Source organism: Anastrepha obliqua, chromosome 1 (assembly GCF_027943255.1).
Source record: "Anastrepha obliqua isolate idAnaObli1 chromosome 1, idAnaObli1_1.0, whole genome shotgun sequence".
In the NCBI taxonomy this organism is placed as follows: Eukaryota; Metazoa; Arthropoda; class Insecta; order Diptera; family Tephritidae; genus Anastrepha; species Anastrepha obliqua.
In genome coordinates, this window is record NC_072892.1 from 168,248,007 (window position 1) to 168,263,714 (window position 15,708).

The 15,708-nt window shown below is 37.5% G+C and overlaps 1 protein-coding gene across 1 annotated transcript in view; it reads right to left on the reverse strand.

The window, feature by feature from the left end:
• Positions 1–9,248: 9,248 nt before the first annotated feature.
• The window catches only part of LOC129240525 (organic cation transporter protein), a 61,774-nt gene continuing 55,314 nt past the window's right edge, over positions 9,249–15,708 (reverse strand). The window contains exons 4-9 of the mRNA XM_054876388.1: positions 15,486–15,654; positions 15,054–15,186; positions 10,323–10,479; positions 10,076–10,258; positions 9,817–10,001; positions 9,249–9,720 (exon numbers count right to left, since the gene is read on the reverse strand). Coding sequence (XP_054732363.1) covers positions 9,493–9,720; positions 9,817–10,001; positions 10,076–10,258; positions 10,323–10,479; positions 15,054–15,186; positions 15,486–15,654 — 1,055 coding nt within the window. The 3' untranslated portion in view covers positions 9,249–9,492. The remainder of the gene's footprint in view (positions 9,721–9,816; positions 10,002–10,075; positions 10,259–10,322; positions 10,480–15,053; positions 15,187–15,485; positions 15,655–15,708) is intronic.

Genomic DNA, 15,708 nt, shown 5'->3' on the forward strand with positions numbered 1-15,708 from the left:
TTAATATAAAAAAAGTTATTCTATTTTGAATTGGAGACTTTCAGATATGCAAGTTCAACCTTTCTAACTCTCTAACGCCCCTGTAAAGGGCGAATTCAAAATAGCATAACTTTTTTTATATTAATCGCAAAGTATTTTTAAAAGTGGATTTTAAAGCTGAAGAGTAGTACTTTGCGATGCCGTTGTGAAAAATTAAAAAAAATTTTACCTTGCTCAAAAAAAAATTTAAAAAATGGCCAAAATCTGCATTGTTTCATTATTTAACTTCAAATTGCCAAAAATCCTGACGTGCTGGAGCATTTTCAAGGTCATATTCGTTTTCAGCATAAAATAACCTTCAGGAAACACCCATAGCGGTTTTAGAAACTGTAAAGAAGCGAGATTTCGCAGGCCTGTGATATTTACTGATCCTCAATCCTTAGAGGGACATAGGGCATCAGGAGATGTATTCATAGTAAGAAAAAGCAACAAAATACCAGAAAATACTGAAGAACCCATAACGACATCTTTACAAAAAAAGTACCCTATCTTGTTACATAATAGCAAAAAAGTCATTCTCTTAACAAAAGAGTTTCTCTTAACAAAAAACTAATAAATTAAATTGTACATACATAGCTATAACACATTTATTTAAAAATACGTACATTTTTAAGTCCATTTGTCACGTATGAAAAGTTCTTTAAGTAGTTCAATAGAATTTTGATATTTTATTTTCTTTAAATGAGCATTTGTGTATGTTTTCATATCTAACGCTAGGCAACACTGCAGTAGCGAGAGAGAGCTTTGACTGCTGAAAGGAGAAAAACACCAACAATAACCGCAATCGCGGGCATTGCGACCAGATGTTAAAAAAAGTAAAGCTAAATAAAACGGAGTGAATTATTGAACTAATTTTTAAAAAATGTATGTATATTTTACAAAATTATAAACAGTACATTTTAATTAGAACAGGCTAGAAAAATGTCACGAAGAAAGAACTAAAACTCCGAGACTAAATAACAAAAAAAAAAATGCTTAATCAAGTTACGAAAATGGTAATCTGGCCATACTGGTGCTAATACGACTTCACTCGTTGTCAAATTTGCTGAAAGCAAAGTAATGGTACCACGATAGGCGCCATCTCATTATTCTTTCCATCATTTAGTTATAGTATATCTTATTTCTTAGTCGCTCCCAAATTCAGCAAGACATTTTTTTTGTATACCTCCATCTTCAGATGAATCTCAAAGAATTCGTTGAGCTGCGAATTAAAAAAATTCTTAAATGAGATTTGATTGCCCGTAAATACACAAGTTTGACATACATTAGCGTCAAAATAATTCGTTGCGCTTATATTGTATAGTATCGACAATCATACATCAACTATTAAAAACTAAAGATGATTTCAACTATCGATAATTCGGCAGCTCCAAGTCAGATCATGGATTCAATTCTCGTTCTATGTAAACGTGAAGTGAAAAAGTTTTCATTTTCGTTTTCACAGAAACTTGTCACTCTGTCTTTTCACAAACGATTATTTGGCGATCCTTGTTTGCGCCATGACAAAAGTGTTCCGTTTCCACTGCAGCCATGAAACTTTTACTAGTCCGTTATTCAAATTTCAAAACAAATTTCAATTTTATAAGTGTAAGAAGTATAATTAAAGTAAAAATTATGTCGCGAATAATTATGTTGATCGATTTGGAGGAAAGAGTTCGTGATGATAACGATTTGTGCTCCGACTCCATGCACTACCCCCTCACTTGTTTTGAGAGAAATATTACGAATTTTCCAATGAAATTCACAGGAGATGTTGATTTCGTGCTTATTTTGCTAAAACTAGCACCAACACTATTCAGTTAATAATAGTTTTTAAGTTATTTGTTGATAAAATTTGTCTTTTACCTTCACCAAATTTTGATACAATAAGTGCACTTATCACATTTATTTTAATAAATATTCAAACTACATTAACATACACATACGTTTTAACTCTTTTTATTGATATATACCATAAATTAACAATTTAAATTGCATTTATAACTTGCAAACACTTGACGCGCCAGCTAAATTTACAATAACTGAAAAGCATGGCTGAATGGAGTGCTGCCAGAAGCAAAAAAAAAAAAAAAAATAGAATGCGATTGAAAACGAAGCAACATAGGAACATAATTTCCACACACTCGTTTTTGTTAGAATAATGAGGGAATGGGGGTTTACAACCTCTAAGGTGTATATATTGAGTTCATAAATATATATAATTACAATATCGATATGATTTTCGAAATACAGTTCAGCTTCACGTAAAACTCCTATGTGTAGCGTAGCCGGTGTTGCACTATTGAGGGTTATTTTTTTGAAGTGCGGCCGAAGGCCGCCCAAGCGAAAAGGAGTTCTAGGCAAAAGTACTGTGGATTGCGTAGCCGGAGTTGGACTGATGAGGGTTATTTTTTTGAAGCGCGGCACGAATCGCACGAATTTTTATTCCAAATTTTCGCCTGCGGCGCTATTTTTTTCTATTTTTTTTTAAATATATATATGTATATATTATATATATATCATATATTCATAACATAGTGAAAATTTGACGTATTTTTGTTTAAAATATATTAAAATATATGTATAAATATATATATCTATCAAATATTAATATAAGATATTTTTTCAAATACAACATACATATATGTGTATAAAATTAATAATTAACTTTTTTTTTTGTTTGAATACAAATCTAAATACACCCAGCAAATACAAATCTGTAAACTCAAAATGCATATAATCAAACATACTTTACTGAAAATCAAGCATTAATATATAAAATGTATATAAATATATACATATATCCATAAATATACCTATATATATATATATATATATATATATATGAATAGACGTATATAATATAGAAATAATTTGTAAAATTTTGTATTTTTATTCATTTATTATCTTCTAAAATTGTTTATTTATACGATGTCTGGCAGCACTTCGGCTGGTTGTAGTAACCAAAATAGGAGGATTCTTGGTCAATTTTACAATTTTTAAAATCAAATAACTTAAAAACTACAAGCCGCCGACAAGTGAGGTTTTCACTTTTAGAAAGTAGAATACCCCCTCTACCCCCCCTTATACCCCTTTTTTAAAACATACGGGGTAGGTGATGGGTATTTTTTCCCGTGAACATGCCTTCAAGACGAGTGTACCAACATAAAAAAAAAATGTAATCGAAAGTCGAACGTACGTTGCCCGCGAAATTTGAAAAATCACCTTATTTTTGAAGAAACCTCGTATGCTTTGTTCGTTTAAAAAATGCAACGCACGGTTGCATGTACAGAGACGGTGTTGGATATCGTTGCTGATACTATAATATTAGTTGAAAAATAAATTTTTGTAATTAAAAAAGGGCTAAAAAAAGATACTCATGCATTTAAAGTTTATGCTGAGAAGAATTCAGTGCTATTTAAAATTTGTTGATTCTTATAAAATTTGAGGTTTTCAAAGTGCAAATATATTGTAATTTTTCGCTTTTTTAGAGGTTAGAGGTTGGATCTTCTTTTCTCAACTCTTCTTAACATTTAAAACCTTTTTATAAATTTCAAAAAGCTATTGAATTTACTGAGTTTGAATTTTATGAGGGTAGGCGGTGAGGTTGAGTCAAAAATGCCTTGGCACCATATAATAACCATCGCTACCGCGTGTATGGTGCTTCCACTAAAAATATCCCTCCTTTTTTCTGGGATGTTTTCCTCCCACCGGGACTGCTTCCGCATTGCTTTGAGGTGGAGGGCCAAGACGGCGTCCTAAGAAGGACACTGCGTTCAGGATGGCCTGTTTTGAGAAACCTATGCTTAATGCTCTTCAGCATAACTTTCCATCTCACGCTTTTTTTTCGGATAATTTCTTCCACGAAATTTGCGACGGCATTCCATTTTCCTTCGTCTATCATTATTTTCTCGATTATTTCTTCAGGTGTAAATACACCCATAGCTCCTTGCAGATCTGTTCTCTCTATGTTCCTCCTCTCGCATTTAAAGAAGGTGCGCTCCGCATCATCACACTCAGTATCTCCATAAGTATATGCAGTTTGGTAGGCTAACTTTAACCATTCGCCGCCACAAATACTTGCGAAAGGAGCCATGCCCGGAAAAAACTGAGTGAGTAATAGTTAACCTCACCGTGCTTTCTTTCTATCAATTTTTTTAGATCGGGCATTAGTCTCGCTGTCCATCTACGGTACCGTTCAGAGTTCCATCTTACCTGCCAAAATGTGAGCGTTTGAACTCTGATATCGGAGAAGCGCTATCACAAGAATAGTACGGGTACAAAAGAATTTTCTTAAATATGACCTAAGATCTTTAAAATTTTCTCTCCCTTAACCCTTTTATAGCTCCCGCTTGTTATTAATTGGATTAAAGTCGCTTGAATGCTTGAATGTCGATTCTATCGCTCTGTTTTGTGTTTAATTTTATTTTGCAACGAATTGACTTTCCGGCGAGTACTTTACGAAACTCTTACCCTTACCCTTACTTTTTATCGCAAAATATTCAAAACGAATTACGAGCCAGTGCACCTATTATACATATAGACTCTGCGCGAATTTAATGACATCTCGAATTCCATATCATTAGATTTTACTGAAAAATAACTGAAAATTAAATTTCTTCTTTATTGCATTATTTAATTCGCTAACATAATTCGAGTCTAGAGAACAAAAAAATACGAAATCAAGTTACGAAAATGATAATCAGGTCACACTGATCACCGATTGGGCTAGAGGGTGACGTCGCGAAAATCAGCTGATATTGTCAAAGTCGCTGAGTGCAAAGTAACGGGACCACGATAGGCGTCATTTCATTATTCACCATCTCTCATCATGGATATTAACTGTAATTTTTCGGTAATATTGCCATCGAAAATTCCTCTAATCCACCTAAATTATTAGAATTAAGTCTAGTTGTCAATCCAAATTAGTTGCACTTAAGGAGTTACATACGTCCAGAATTTTCTGAAAATCGATTTTCTTTTCTTACAGATTATTATTCTTTATAGTTTTAGGCGTATTTCTGTGGAAGTCGTTTATAAAAATTCACCATAGATACAAAGTTATGGTAGAAAATGTAACTGTCCGACGAGAGTTTGTTGCGTACATTTAGCAGCACTTCGTTTGAGGCACTTGAAAGTTTAAACTCGTTTTTCTCGAAACTACTTTTTCCGGCACGGTCTGCATGATAACTAATAAAGTTTTTAATACTTTTTGATGTGGTTTTGTGTTTTAATTCGAAAGAGCTTTTTTCTCTATATAGTCTGCGAACCGGATTTTTGATATTTTTATTAAAAAAAATTATAAACATAGTTAAAGTGTGACATGTGACGTAAAACGCATATTTTTTTTTTTTAATGCCGTAAATAGAAAAATTTTTCGAAATTCAAAAATCCGGCTCGACAGACTATAACTACAACTTTATTTTAAAAGATTTTTTTTACTTTGTACAGATTTATCAACATTTCAAGGCGAAATGATACAGACCGTGGAGCAACTTTTTTTTCATTGCACTTTGGGTCACGTGATTTTTTATATACTAAGTTTTGTAAAGAAAATTGAAATACATTTTTTTATAAAGTTTAAGTACTAATAAACAATGTATACAAAATTTTTATATTTATTTCTATTGTTATCCCTTCCAAAAACAGTTTTTCTTTTAGCGCATTTTTGGTACTGCTGGACGTATGAAACCCCTTAATTCTTGAGATAATTCCGAATTAAGTCGTTAAACCCGATTAACGTCACCGTCTGTCTAGGCTATAAGAGATATTTCTTAACAAACTAAATAGGTTAGGCTAGTCAGGTTGCTTATTTAGGCTAGGTTAGGCTAGTCAGTTGCTGAAAGCACTTAGTTCTCTTTAAGAAGGGAGACTAGTAACTGCAGTGAGACATTTTGCAAATTTCCCAGGTCTCAAAGAAATAATCGCCAAGATATTTGAACCGGCTTCTTTGAAGTGCAGGACTCAATTTCTTCTTCATCTCCACAACTCCTGCAGAAGTTATTGTGAGATACACCCATTTCACTGGCTATGGTTCGAATAACACCTTTATAACACCTGTGAGGACGCTGGTAGTTGATCTGTTGAATCCAAGCAGACATTTTGTCCTTTTAAGATTTAGTTTTGGCCAGAACGCTTTGAAGAACCTAAAGTTAGTAGTCAGAGACCACCTTCTATTGGTTTCCGTGAACGCTCAAGTCAATCGCAGCATACAGTTCGTTAAGAGTTCCTAGACTTACCTTCGACAAGCTCTTCAAGACAAGTATACCGTCAAGAAGGGAGTGGCAGGGCCATGGAAAAGGAGGGAATTAAATTTTTATACAGATGGTTCAAAGCTAGGAGGATGGTTCCATGTGTAGAAGTCCACGCAAGTGGGGAAAGTTACTGATCGCCATTCACTTGGGAGTGGCCAGGACGAAATAAGGAATATGATTTGAGGGCATGCACCTGGAATGTCCGGTCCCTTAATGGGGAAGGTGCCTCTGCCCGGCTGGTTGATGTCCTCGTGAGAGTAAAGGCTGACATCACTGCCATCCAAGAGATGCGATGGACGGGGCAAGGTAAGAAAAACATAGGACCTTGCGACGTCTACTACAGCTGCCATGTAAAGGAGCGCAAATTCGGTGTCGGATTTGTTGTGGGAGAGAGACTTCGTCGCCAAGTACTGTCGTTCACTCCGGTGGACGAGCGTCTCGCAATAATCCGCATCAAAGCGCGTTTTTTTAACATCTCGCAAATTATTGCACCCACGCCCCGACGGAAGAGAAGGACGATGCGACCAAGGATTCTTTCTATGAGCGCTTGGAACGTTCCTATGAGCGCTGCCCCCGCTACGACATAAAAATCGTGCTTGGCGACTTCAACGCCAGGGTGGGCAAGGAGGGAATTTTTGGTCCCACAGTCGGAAAATTCAGCCTACACAACGAAACATCCGGTAACGGACAGAGGCTGATCGACTTCGCCGGGGCCCGAAACATGGTAGTCTGCAGCACCAGATTCCAGCATAAAAAGATACACCAAGCTACCTGGCTGTCTCCTGATCGAAAAACGCGAAACCAGATCGATCATGTTGTGATAGATGGAAGACACGCTTCTAGTGTATTAGATGTACGTACGATCCGAGGAGCCAACATCGACTCGGATCATTACCTTGTTGCAGCCAAACTGCACACACGCCGCGCTTTTAACTCTAATTTGAATTACTCTATTTGTATCTTAATTTTTGTTATAATTCTGTTCTGAGGTAGTTGACTATGACTGATCCTTCGATTTGCTATTACTTCATTATAGGTCTCTTTGTCATTAAAATTTATTTTCTACTTTTTAGTTCGATTAGCAATAAACGCGTGTTTTTTAGTTTTTTTAAACTATTTTTATTTTCTACTTTTTAGTTCGATTAGCAAAAAAGCGTGTTTTTTAGTTTTTTTTAACTATTTTTTATTTTTAGTATATGTAGGTGTTTACGAGTAATATACTATTACACAACCGCACACTAAATACTAACCTCAATGGTGGTGTGGAAACTAAAAATTCCCAATTTTTGTTTAAAAAAATACCCAATTCATGTTTCTACCTGTATGGCAATATTGGCAAATGTTATAAAAAATGCACATTTTTCAGCGCTCTCACGAGAAAAAGAGTTTCCCATCTAGTCATCTATGTTGTGTGTTCCGAGTCGATCAGATTTTTAGAAGCCAGTGAAAATTAAGCTCAAAGATTCCGTTACAGTCATTCATACATACATACCTACATACATACATACATACATACATACAACCCGTCCTAATAAAAGTGTGTTAAAAACAACATTACTCAAGAGGCCAATGGGTCATGGGAAGATGAAGACACATGCGTAACAGCCAGGCTACTATGGCAGTAAATAAACAAGAAAAGGACAAAGGAATTGCTTAGCCTCTCAAGAGAAGATATCTCAAAGGTCGTGGCTTGTGTCACCGGCCACTGGCGATTTGGCTGGCATTCCTTGAGACTAGGAGTATTCTCCCATGAATATTGTAGAAGTTGTAGAGATGAGTAAGAGGAAGAAACAGTTGAGCACTTCCTTTGCAATTCTCCAGTCTTAGCTAAAATCAGAGCAGCTTGTCTAGGTAAAAACTTTCTCAATTATCTTACAGAACTATCTGGCGCGGGGATTAGACCAATCCTGCGCTTCATAAGAGCCTCAAAATGGTTTCATGAAAATAAATAAACAAGGTTCCCATGTCGCACAGTGGTATCACAACGGACCTGTAAGGTCTAAGTGGGTTGGTTGTTAATTTTTTGTTGTAGCGGTAACTTTGCCCTGTCACTGCAATGTAATCACCGGTCGTCTTCGTCTAGCTCATCTAACGGTAGGCCCAGGAAACTAGCTGTTTCGACGGTTTGGGTCCAGAGGGAGAGGGGTGTTAGATGAGTGAGTTTGATGGGGCATGCGAAAAGGTGGTTAGTGTCGTGCGGGGTGCCTTCACATGCTGGACATAAGTTTGGTGTGTTGGGGTCATTTTTGAATAGGTAGGAGTCTAAACTGCACCAGTATCCAGAACGTAATTGTGCCAAGGTTACGCGAAAGCTCTTCCTCTGCGATTGGTGGTGGTTGAACTCCGATAACGGCATTCGGGGGTCGGGAGCTTAAGAAGGTGGCAAGGGTCTCTCGATGAATGTCGTTTATGTCCTGTCTGTACACTGTCCGATGCAGTAGCTGTCTGTCTGTTTTGTCTTGGATCTCGTCCGCGTAGTTAAGGAAATGCCTCCTGACGTGCCTGGGAGGTGGTTCAGGCTCAAGCAGGTATCTGCATGGGTGAGGTCTACGGTAACACCCTAGCAGAAACTGTTTGCTGAGCAGTTTGTTATGCTCCTCCACCTCGGTTAGGTGCAATAAGTGAGTTGGTCATACGCGCCGACTACCACCATAACCTAACCTAACCTCGTTTACAGGAATATTTATGCCCTCTATCACTCGTTGAAGATCCAGCTCAGAGCCTCGCCTTGCACACTCATTCGCTCTTTCATTTCGCTCCACTCCAGAGTGGCCGGGAACGCAACAAAGTGTGGTGTTGGGTTGTTGGATGAGCGAGAGCGACCTCCTGCGTTCTTAAAGTAAATAAAAAACTGTAAAAATATTATATTTAATAAATGATTTGGAGTTTTAAATTTTCCTGCAAAAGAAAATACGGTTACTATATAAGTACACATGTGCATTAAAAATTTGCAAATTAAATACATATTTTTTCATGTTTATATTTATGTACGAACAAGTTAGTGATTTTTTATTATTTTTTTTCGCAAACTTATCTGCTTGTATAATTCATACATTTGTATTTAAAATTCTAATACTATTCAACACCTTTGATCACAACACGAGCCATGATGCATTCGGTTTTTGCTTTCCTTATAAACTCACTTAAATGATAATCAATGGAACTTTTGCAAAACTATTACAATTTTCAAAAAATAATGTAATATAATAACAATTAAAAACTAAATTTTATCACTGCTTTCAATTTCTTTCGCCTTGGCCACATTCGAAGTTGTGTTGTCTTCAGTTTCTGAATCGGAACTCGGGTCCGATTCCGATGCGGAGGGAACTTCCTCAACGCGATCCGACAACTTATGAGTGCCCGTCTCGGGCAGAGTGAGCGTAAGCAGACCAGCTACTAAAACAGAACATCCGCAAATTGTTGTTGGAATATACCAGCCGAGCAACCCCTATAAATTACATATATTTATATGTAAAAGTAATGCAATAAATGTGTAATTGTTATTATCCCAAGAGAAATCAACGATTCCACTATATTGACTTACCAGCACATCCACTACATAAGGCGCTGAAATGGAGCCCACATGTGCCCATGTCGAACAAGTGCCCAATGCCGAGTTGCGTACTTCGGTGGGATACAGTTCGGCGGTGTAGAGGGTGACTATGGAATATGTGGCACTAATACCGAAACGACCCAACATCGCAAATGAAATGATCCAAATGATTTCCCCTAAAACGAAACAGAAGTGAAATTCATAAAAAGAACTTAAAATAATGAGTAAAAATGTTTCAAATTCTGCTCACCTGTGGGCACAACGAGCACCAAAAGCAATGGCACTCCCGTCAGCATAAATAGTGACGCTGTAGTTGTACGACGTCCGAAGAAACGCAGCATTATCATGGGCACCAGATATGAGGGTAGATCCACCATGCCGGTAATGGCAACATAGAGATATCGGCTCACCGATAAATTGGCGGCATTTAGTGCTGAATTATTCAATTTAATTATATAAATACATAGAAAACTGGTTTAGGTGAGTGGAAGACGTACCCGTTACATAGTAACTGAGCGAGGTTACACAGAACATAAAGTAAGAGGTGAAAATGAGGCGGCGCAGTTTCCACGTGCCAAAAAGCTCACTAAATTGTTTAAGCGGACCCTCCTTCAGTTTAGTCCAAAGTGAAAGTTTCTCTTCAGGTAAAGCTTCCTAGAAAAGGTAATAAATATTTATATTTATATTAAATTAATTAAAATTTCTGGATGAATGCGAAGTGTGGCTATTAAATAAAGAAATTGGTGCTGCTTTAGAAGGGGCACAAATGCGCCAAATGCTAGCGGCTGCCAGTTGTTAAGCATGAATTCTTCTCTATCGCTGTTTTAAACAAATTACGAGAGCGGTATAATAAGTACCCGTGTTTGATGACACAGGGCGTACCTGAGGGAGGTTGATGTTAGCATCTTGCACTGCCATCTATCAAACGACGGCAAAACAAATTTCAGACTGATTGATAGCCTAGTTTGAATTTGGCAGCTATTCGAGTAAGACGAGTTTCGTGATTTTTGCGAAGATGGAAAAAGTTAATAATTTGCTTTTTGTTTTTATATGAGAAAAAATGCTAGGAGATAAAAGCAAACTTGGATGCTGTCTATGGGGACGCTTCGCCATCTATGACCACAGTTAGATATTGGTTTAACGAACTTAAACGTGGGCGAACATCCACAACTTTTGATGAGGAGCGACTAGGACGCCCGGCAGTCGTGGTTACCGAGGGAATCATGCAAAAAGTCTACAACATGATTCTCTCCGATCGACGAACCAAAGTGCGTGGACTAACAGAGGCCATAAGTGTGTCGACCGGAATGGCAATTAATATTTTACATGATAAGTTGGCCCGATGGGTCCTGCGATTGCTCCCGGTGGACATCAAGCGGATGCGGCTGTTAACTTCGAAGCAGTATTTGGAGCAATTTATGCGAGATCAGAAGGTATTTTTGCGTCGAGTTGTCACAACAAAACGGTACTGCGAGTACTAGTTGTAGATAACGCCATTGAGGCGCGAAATATCCAGCAGTGGGCATTAAGAACATACCAACCGAATAAGAGACCGAAAGAATTTTTGCGTCGAGTTATCACCGTTATGAAACCTGAATTCATCATTACACACCAGAAACTAAGCAACAATCAAAACAATGGATTTCTCCCGGTGCATCTGCTCCAAAGAAAGCGAAGACAGTCCCATCGGCCGGAAAGGTCATGCGACGATTTTTTGGCATACGAAAGGCGTCATTCTCATGGATTTTTTAGAAAAAAAGGAAGAACGATTACTGGACAATACTACAGTGAGTTACTGGATCGCTTTCACAAAAAATTGAAGTAGACACGGCCGCATTTGGCGAACAAGAAGGTGCTGTTTCACCACGATAACACACCGGGCACATTCATCCACAGTTGTCGGCGCGAAACTTCATGAATTGTGCTATGAATTGCTGTCGCACGCCCCGTGTTTACCAAATCTGGCTCCCTGCGACATTTTCTTGTTCACTAAATGAAGAAATGGCTCGCGCGAAAAAAATTTGGTTCAAACGAGGAAGTCATCGTCGAAACAGAGGCGTCTTTTGGAGACAGAGGAGTTCAGCAAATCCAATTTTTTGGAGGGGTTAAAAAAATGGCCCGGAGCGTTGGGCGAAGTCTATCTTTCTAACAGGGGAGACTATGTTGAAAAATAAAAAAAAAAATGTTTGAAAAAATGGTGTCTTCATTCTAAAGCGCGTACTTATTGAACGCCCCTCGTATGGCAAGAGGCGCCGTCTTGTTAAAACCATAGGTTGTGGAGATCACGAGCTTAAATTTTCGGCATCAAAAAGTCGTTTATCATGGCGCGTTTGCGTTCGCCATGCACTGTTACATTGGCGTCAGCCTCATCTTTGAAGAAATATGGGCCGATGATTCCTCCAGCTCAGAGGCTGCACCGAACGGTTGTGTTCAGTGGAGATAATGGCTTCGGGTTGCTGTTCAGCCCAAAATGTGGCAATTTTGCGTATTAACGTAGCCATCTAGCCAAAAATAGGTCTCATCGCTGAACATCGCTAAGTTGGCATGAGCGCACGTTGAACACTTTTCACAGAGCGTCGATTTTCGTAATATTGGGTTGGCAACTAAGTAATTGCGGAATTCACTCATAGATGGCTTCAGTTGAACTTTTAGGTTTGACGTCAGACGTAGTCAAATGTGAAACACATTTTGTTATTTGATAGTTGGCAATTCAGCTGTCAATCAGTAAACAACGTTTTTTGATCGGTTGAGTAGTTTTCGTTTGGCGTTCGTTGAAAAATGGAAAATCAAAAGGAACATTTTCGTCATATTTTGCTTTTTTATTTCCGCAAAGGGAAAACCGCAACGCAAACTCATAAAAAGTTCTGTGCTGTTTATGGTGACGAAGCCTTAAAAGAACGACAGTGTCAAAATTGGTTTGCCAAATTTCGTTCCGGTGATTTTTCACTCAAAGATGAAAAACGCTCTGGTCGTCCAGTTGAAGTTGATGACGACCTAATTAAAGCAATAATCGATTCGGATCATCACAGTACAGCACGTGAGATTGCAGAGAAGCTTTATATATTACATATCGTAAATTGAATTATATATCGTACATTGAAAATCGGTTAAAAGTTCAAAAACTCGAATACATGGGTTCCTCACGAACTAAAAGAAACGCATTAAAAGCTGGGTTTTTCTAAAAAACGTAATGAAAATGAACCACTTTTGAAACGACTGATAACTGGCGATGAAAAATGGGTTCTTAACAACCATATCAAGCGGAAAAGATCATGGAGCAGGCCAGGTGAACCAACTCAAACAACATAAAAAGTTGATATTCATCAAAAGAAGGTTTTGTTATCAGTTTGGTGGGATTACAAAGGAATTGTCTACTTGGAACTCTTACCATCCAACCGAACGATCAATTCTGGTGTCTACATTGAGCAACTAACGAAATTAAACAATGCAGTTGAAGAAAAGCTGCCCGAATTGACAAATTTAAAAAGTATTGTATTCCATCATGATAATTCAAGGGCACACACATCTTTGGCTACTCGGCAAAAATTATTGGAGCTTTGTTGGGATGTTTTGCCACATCCACCATATAGTCCTGACCTTGCATCACCTGATTCCTTTTTGTTTCGATCTTTACAAAACTCCTTGAATGGTAAAAATTTCAATAATGATGATGTTGGAAAATCGTACCTGATTCAGTTTTTTGCTAGTAAAACCAGAAGTTTTATGAACATGGGGTTATGATGCTGCCTGAAATATGGCAAAAGGTCATTGATCAAAATGGGCAATACATGACAGAATAAAGTTATTTACTTCCATTAAAAAATTGTCTTTGATTTTCTAAAAAAAATCCGCAATTAATTAGTTGCCAACCCAATAAAATTTTACGATTTATAAACGTTGTTGAGGCGTAAGTTTTTCCATGTTGAAATGTGAATGAATGCTGAAAAAAATTATATAGGGTAGTTAAATTTTAAGGGCCGATATTGAATGTGAACCACACCTAAATGTCAAGTCGTTTTCTGCGTTTCATTTGACATTTTTCAATCTCAGACTAATTCAATTTGAACCATAGAAAGATACACAATCGAGCAACAGGTTAAAGTTATTCAGGCTTATTATTAAAATGGGGTTTTAAATCAAAATGCATATCGCGCACTTCGTGAAGAAAATCATCTTCAGTGATGAGGCACATTTTCACCTCAGTGGATGCGTCAATAAGCAGAATTGGCGCATTTGGGCGAATGATAATCCAAGAGTGATTGCCGAAAAACCAATGCACCCCCAAAGAGTGACTGTTTGGTGCGATTTATGGGTCGGCGGCATCATTGGGCCGTATTATTTTCCAAAATGAGGCCGGTCAGGCAATTACTGTGAATAGTGTTCGCTATCGTGAGATGATAACGAACTTTTTATGGCCCGAATTGGAAGATATGGATGTGGACGATATGTGGTTTCCACAGGACGGTGCCACTTGTCACACAGCTCACGAAACAATGGCTCTTTTGCGCGAAAAATTTGATGGCCGAATAATCTCTCGTCGCGGCGATGTCAATTGGCCGCCTAGATCATGTGATTTGACACCGTTGGACGTCTTTTTTTGGGGTTATTTGAAAGAAAAGATGTACGTCGATAAGCCAGCAACAAGTCAAGAGCTAAAGGATGAGATAATTCGGGATATTAACGGCATAGAACCTCAATTATGATTCAGCGTCATCGAAAATTTAGAGCATCGGATGGAGGTGTGCCGCCGAGGACACGACGGCCATTTGGCCGATATTTTGTTCCATACGTAATTGAGACATACCAATATTATCATAATAAAAAGAAATGACAATAATTTCCTAAAAAAATTGTATTTTATTCAAAATCAACACCGGCCCTTGAAACTTAACCACCCTTTAAACGCAGTTTGACAGTAGTCACGCGTGATCTGTCAAGAAAACCCTATTGGAAAAAGTACCTTCAATCCGATCACCCTTTACAGTACGCAGATTATTTTTGAATCGCGCTCTAATTTTGAAAAAAAAAATTTCTGCTTATACATTGATTTTCCATATATCAGTAAGAACTGAACCAGTCACAACACAAATTGCGTTAAAAATCGAATATTTCTCTAGCTTAATAAATTTCGAACGTTCTTTTTGAAAGGCCCTTTTATGTAGGTACACAAGTACATATATACATATATTACATACTATAGGTATATGAAATGTAAAATAAGAGCTTACGGCTTGCTTATCGGTGATGGCTTCAATGGATTCCTTCTGAATTTCGTAGTGACATTTCTGCTTGAATAAGATTCGGTAGGCGTCATTGTAGCGTTTCTTCGTTATAAGCCAACGTGGCGATTCATTCATTAAACTGAATACAGGAAAATGTGTGAGTGCGAAGGCACAGCATCCATGATAACAGCATCCATCATAAACAGCAGCAACAACGCAGTGCAATGACATTAGAGCAGCCATCGTTTATCAAAAATAAACAGTAGCATTTATGAAATTAGAAGAAATACAAAAATATTTAATTAACTTACGTATACACATATGTACATATATACCATAGATTAGCAATTGCAAAATACACAGTTTAATAAATATAAATAAATAAAATTTGGTACCAAATAAAATAAGAAGAACAAAGACGAACACATGCGAACTTACAAGCAATTGAGTATCAACAAAACTGATGGTACTGTGAGAGTCAGCTGTAGATAACGCCATTGAGGCACGAAATATCCAGCAATGGCCATCAAGATCATACCAACCGGATAAGAGCCCGAAAAAGCGATTGACATCCAGGAACGGTGGCGCAAGCAGATATTTTCCACGACTGAAAAATGTCAACAACAAATTTTGATTTTTAATAAATTAAAAACACAAAATT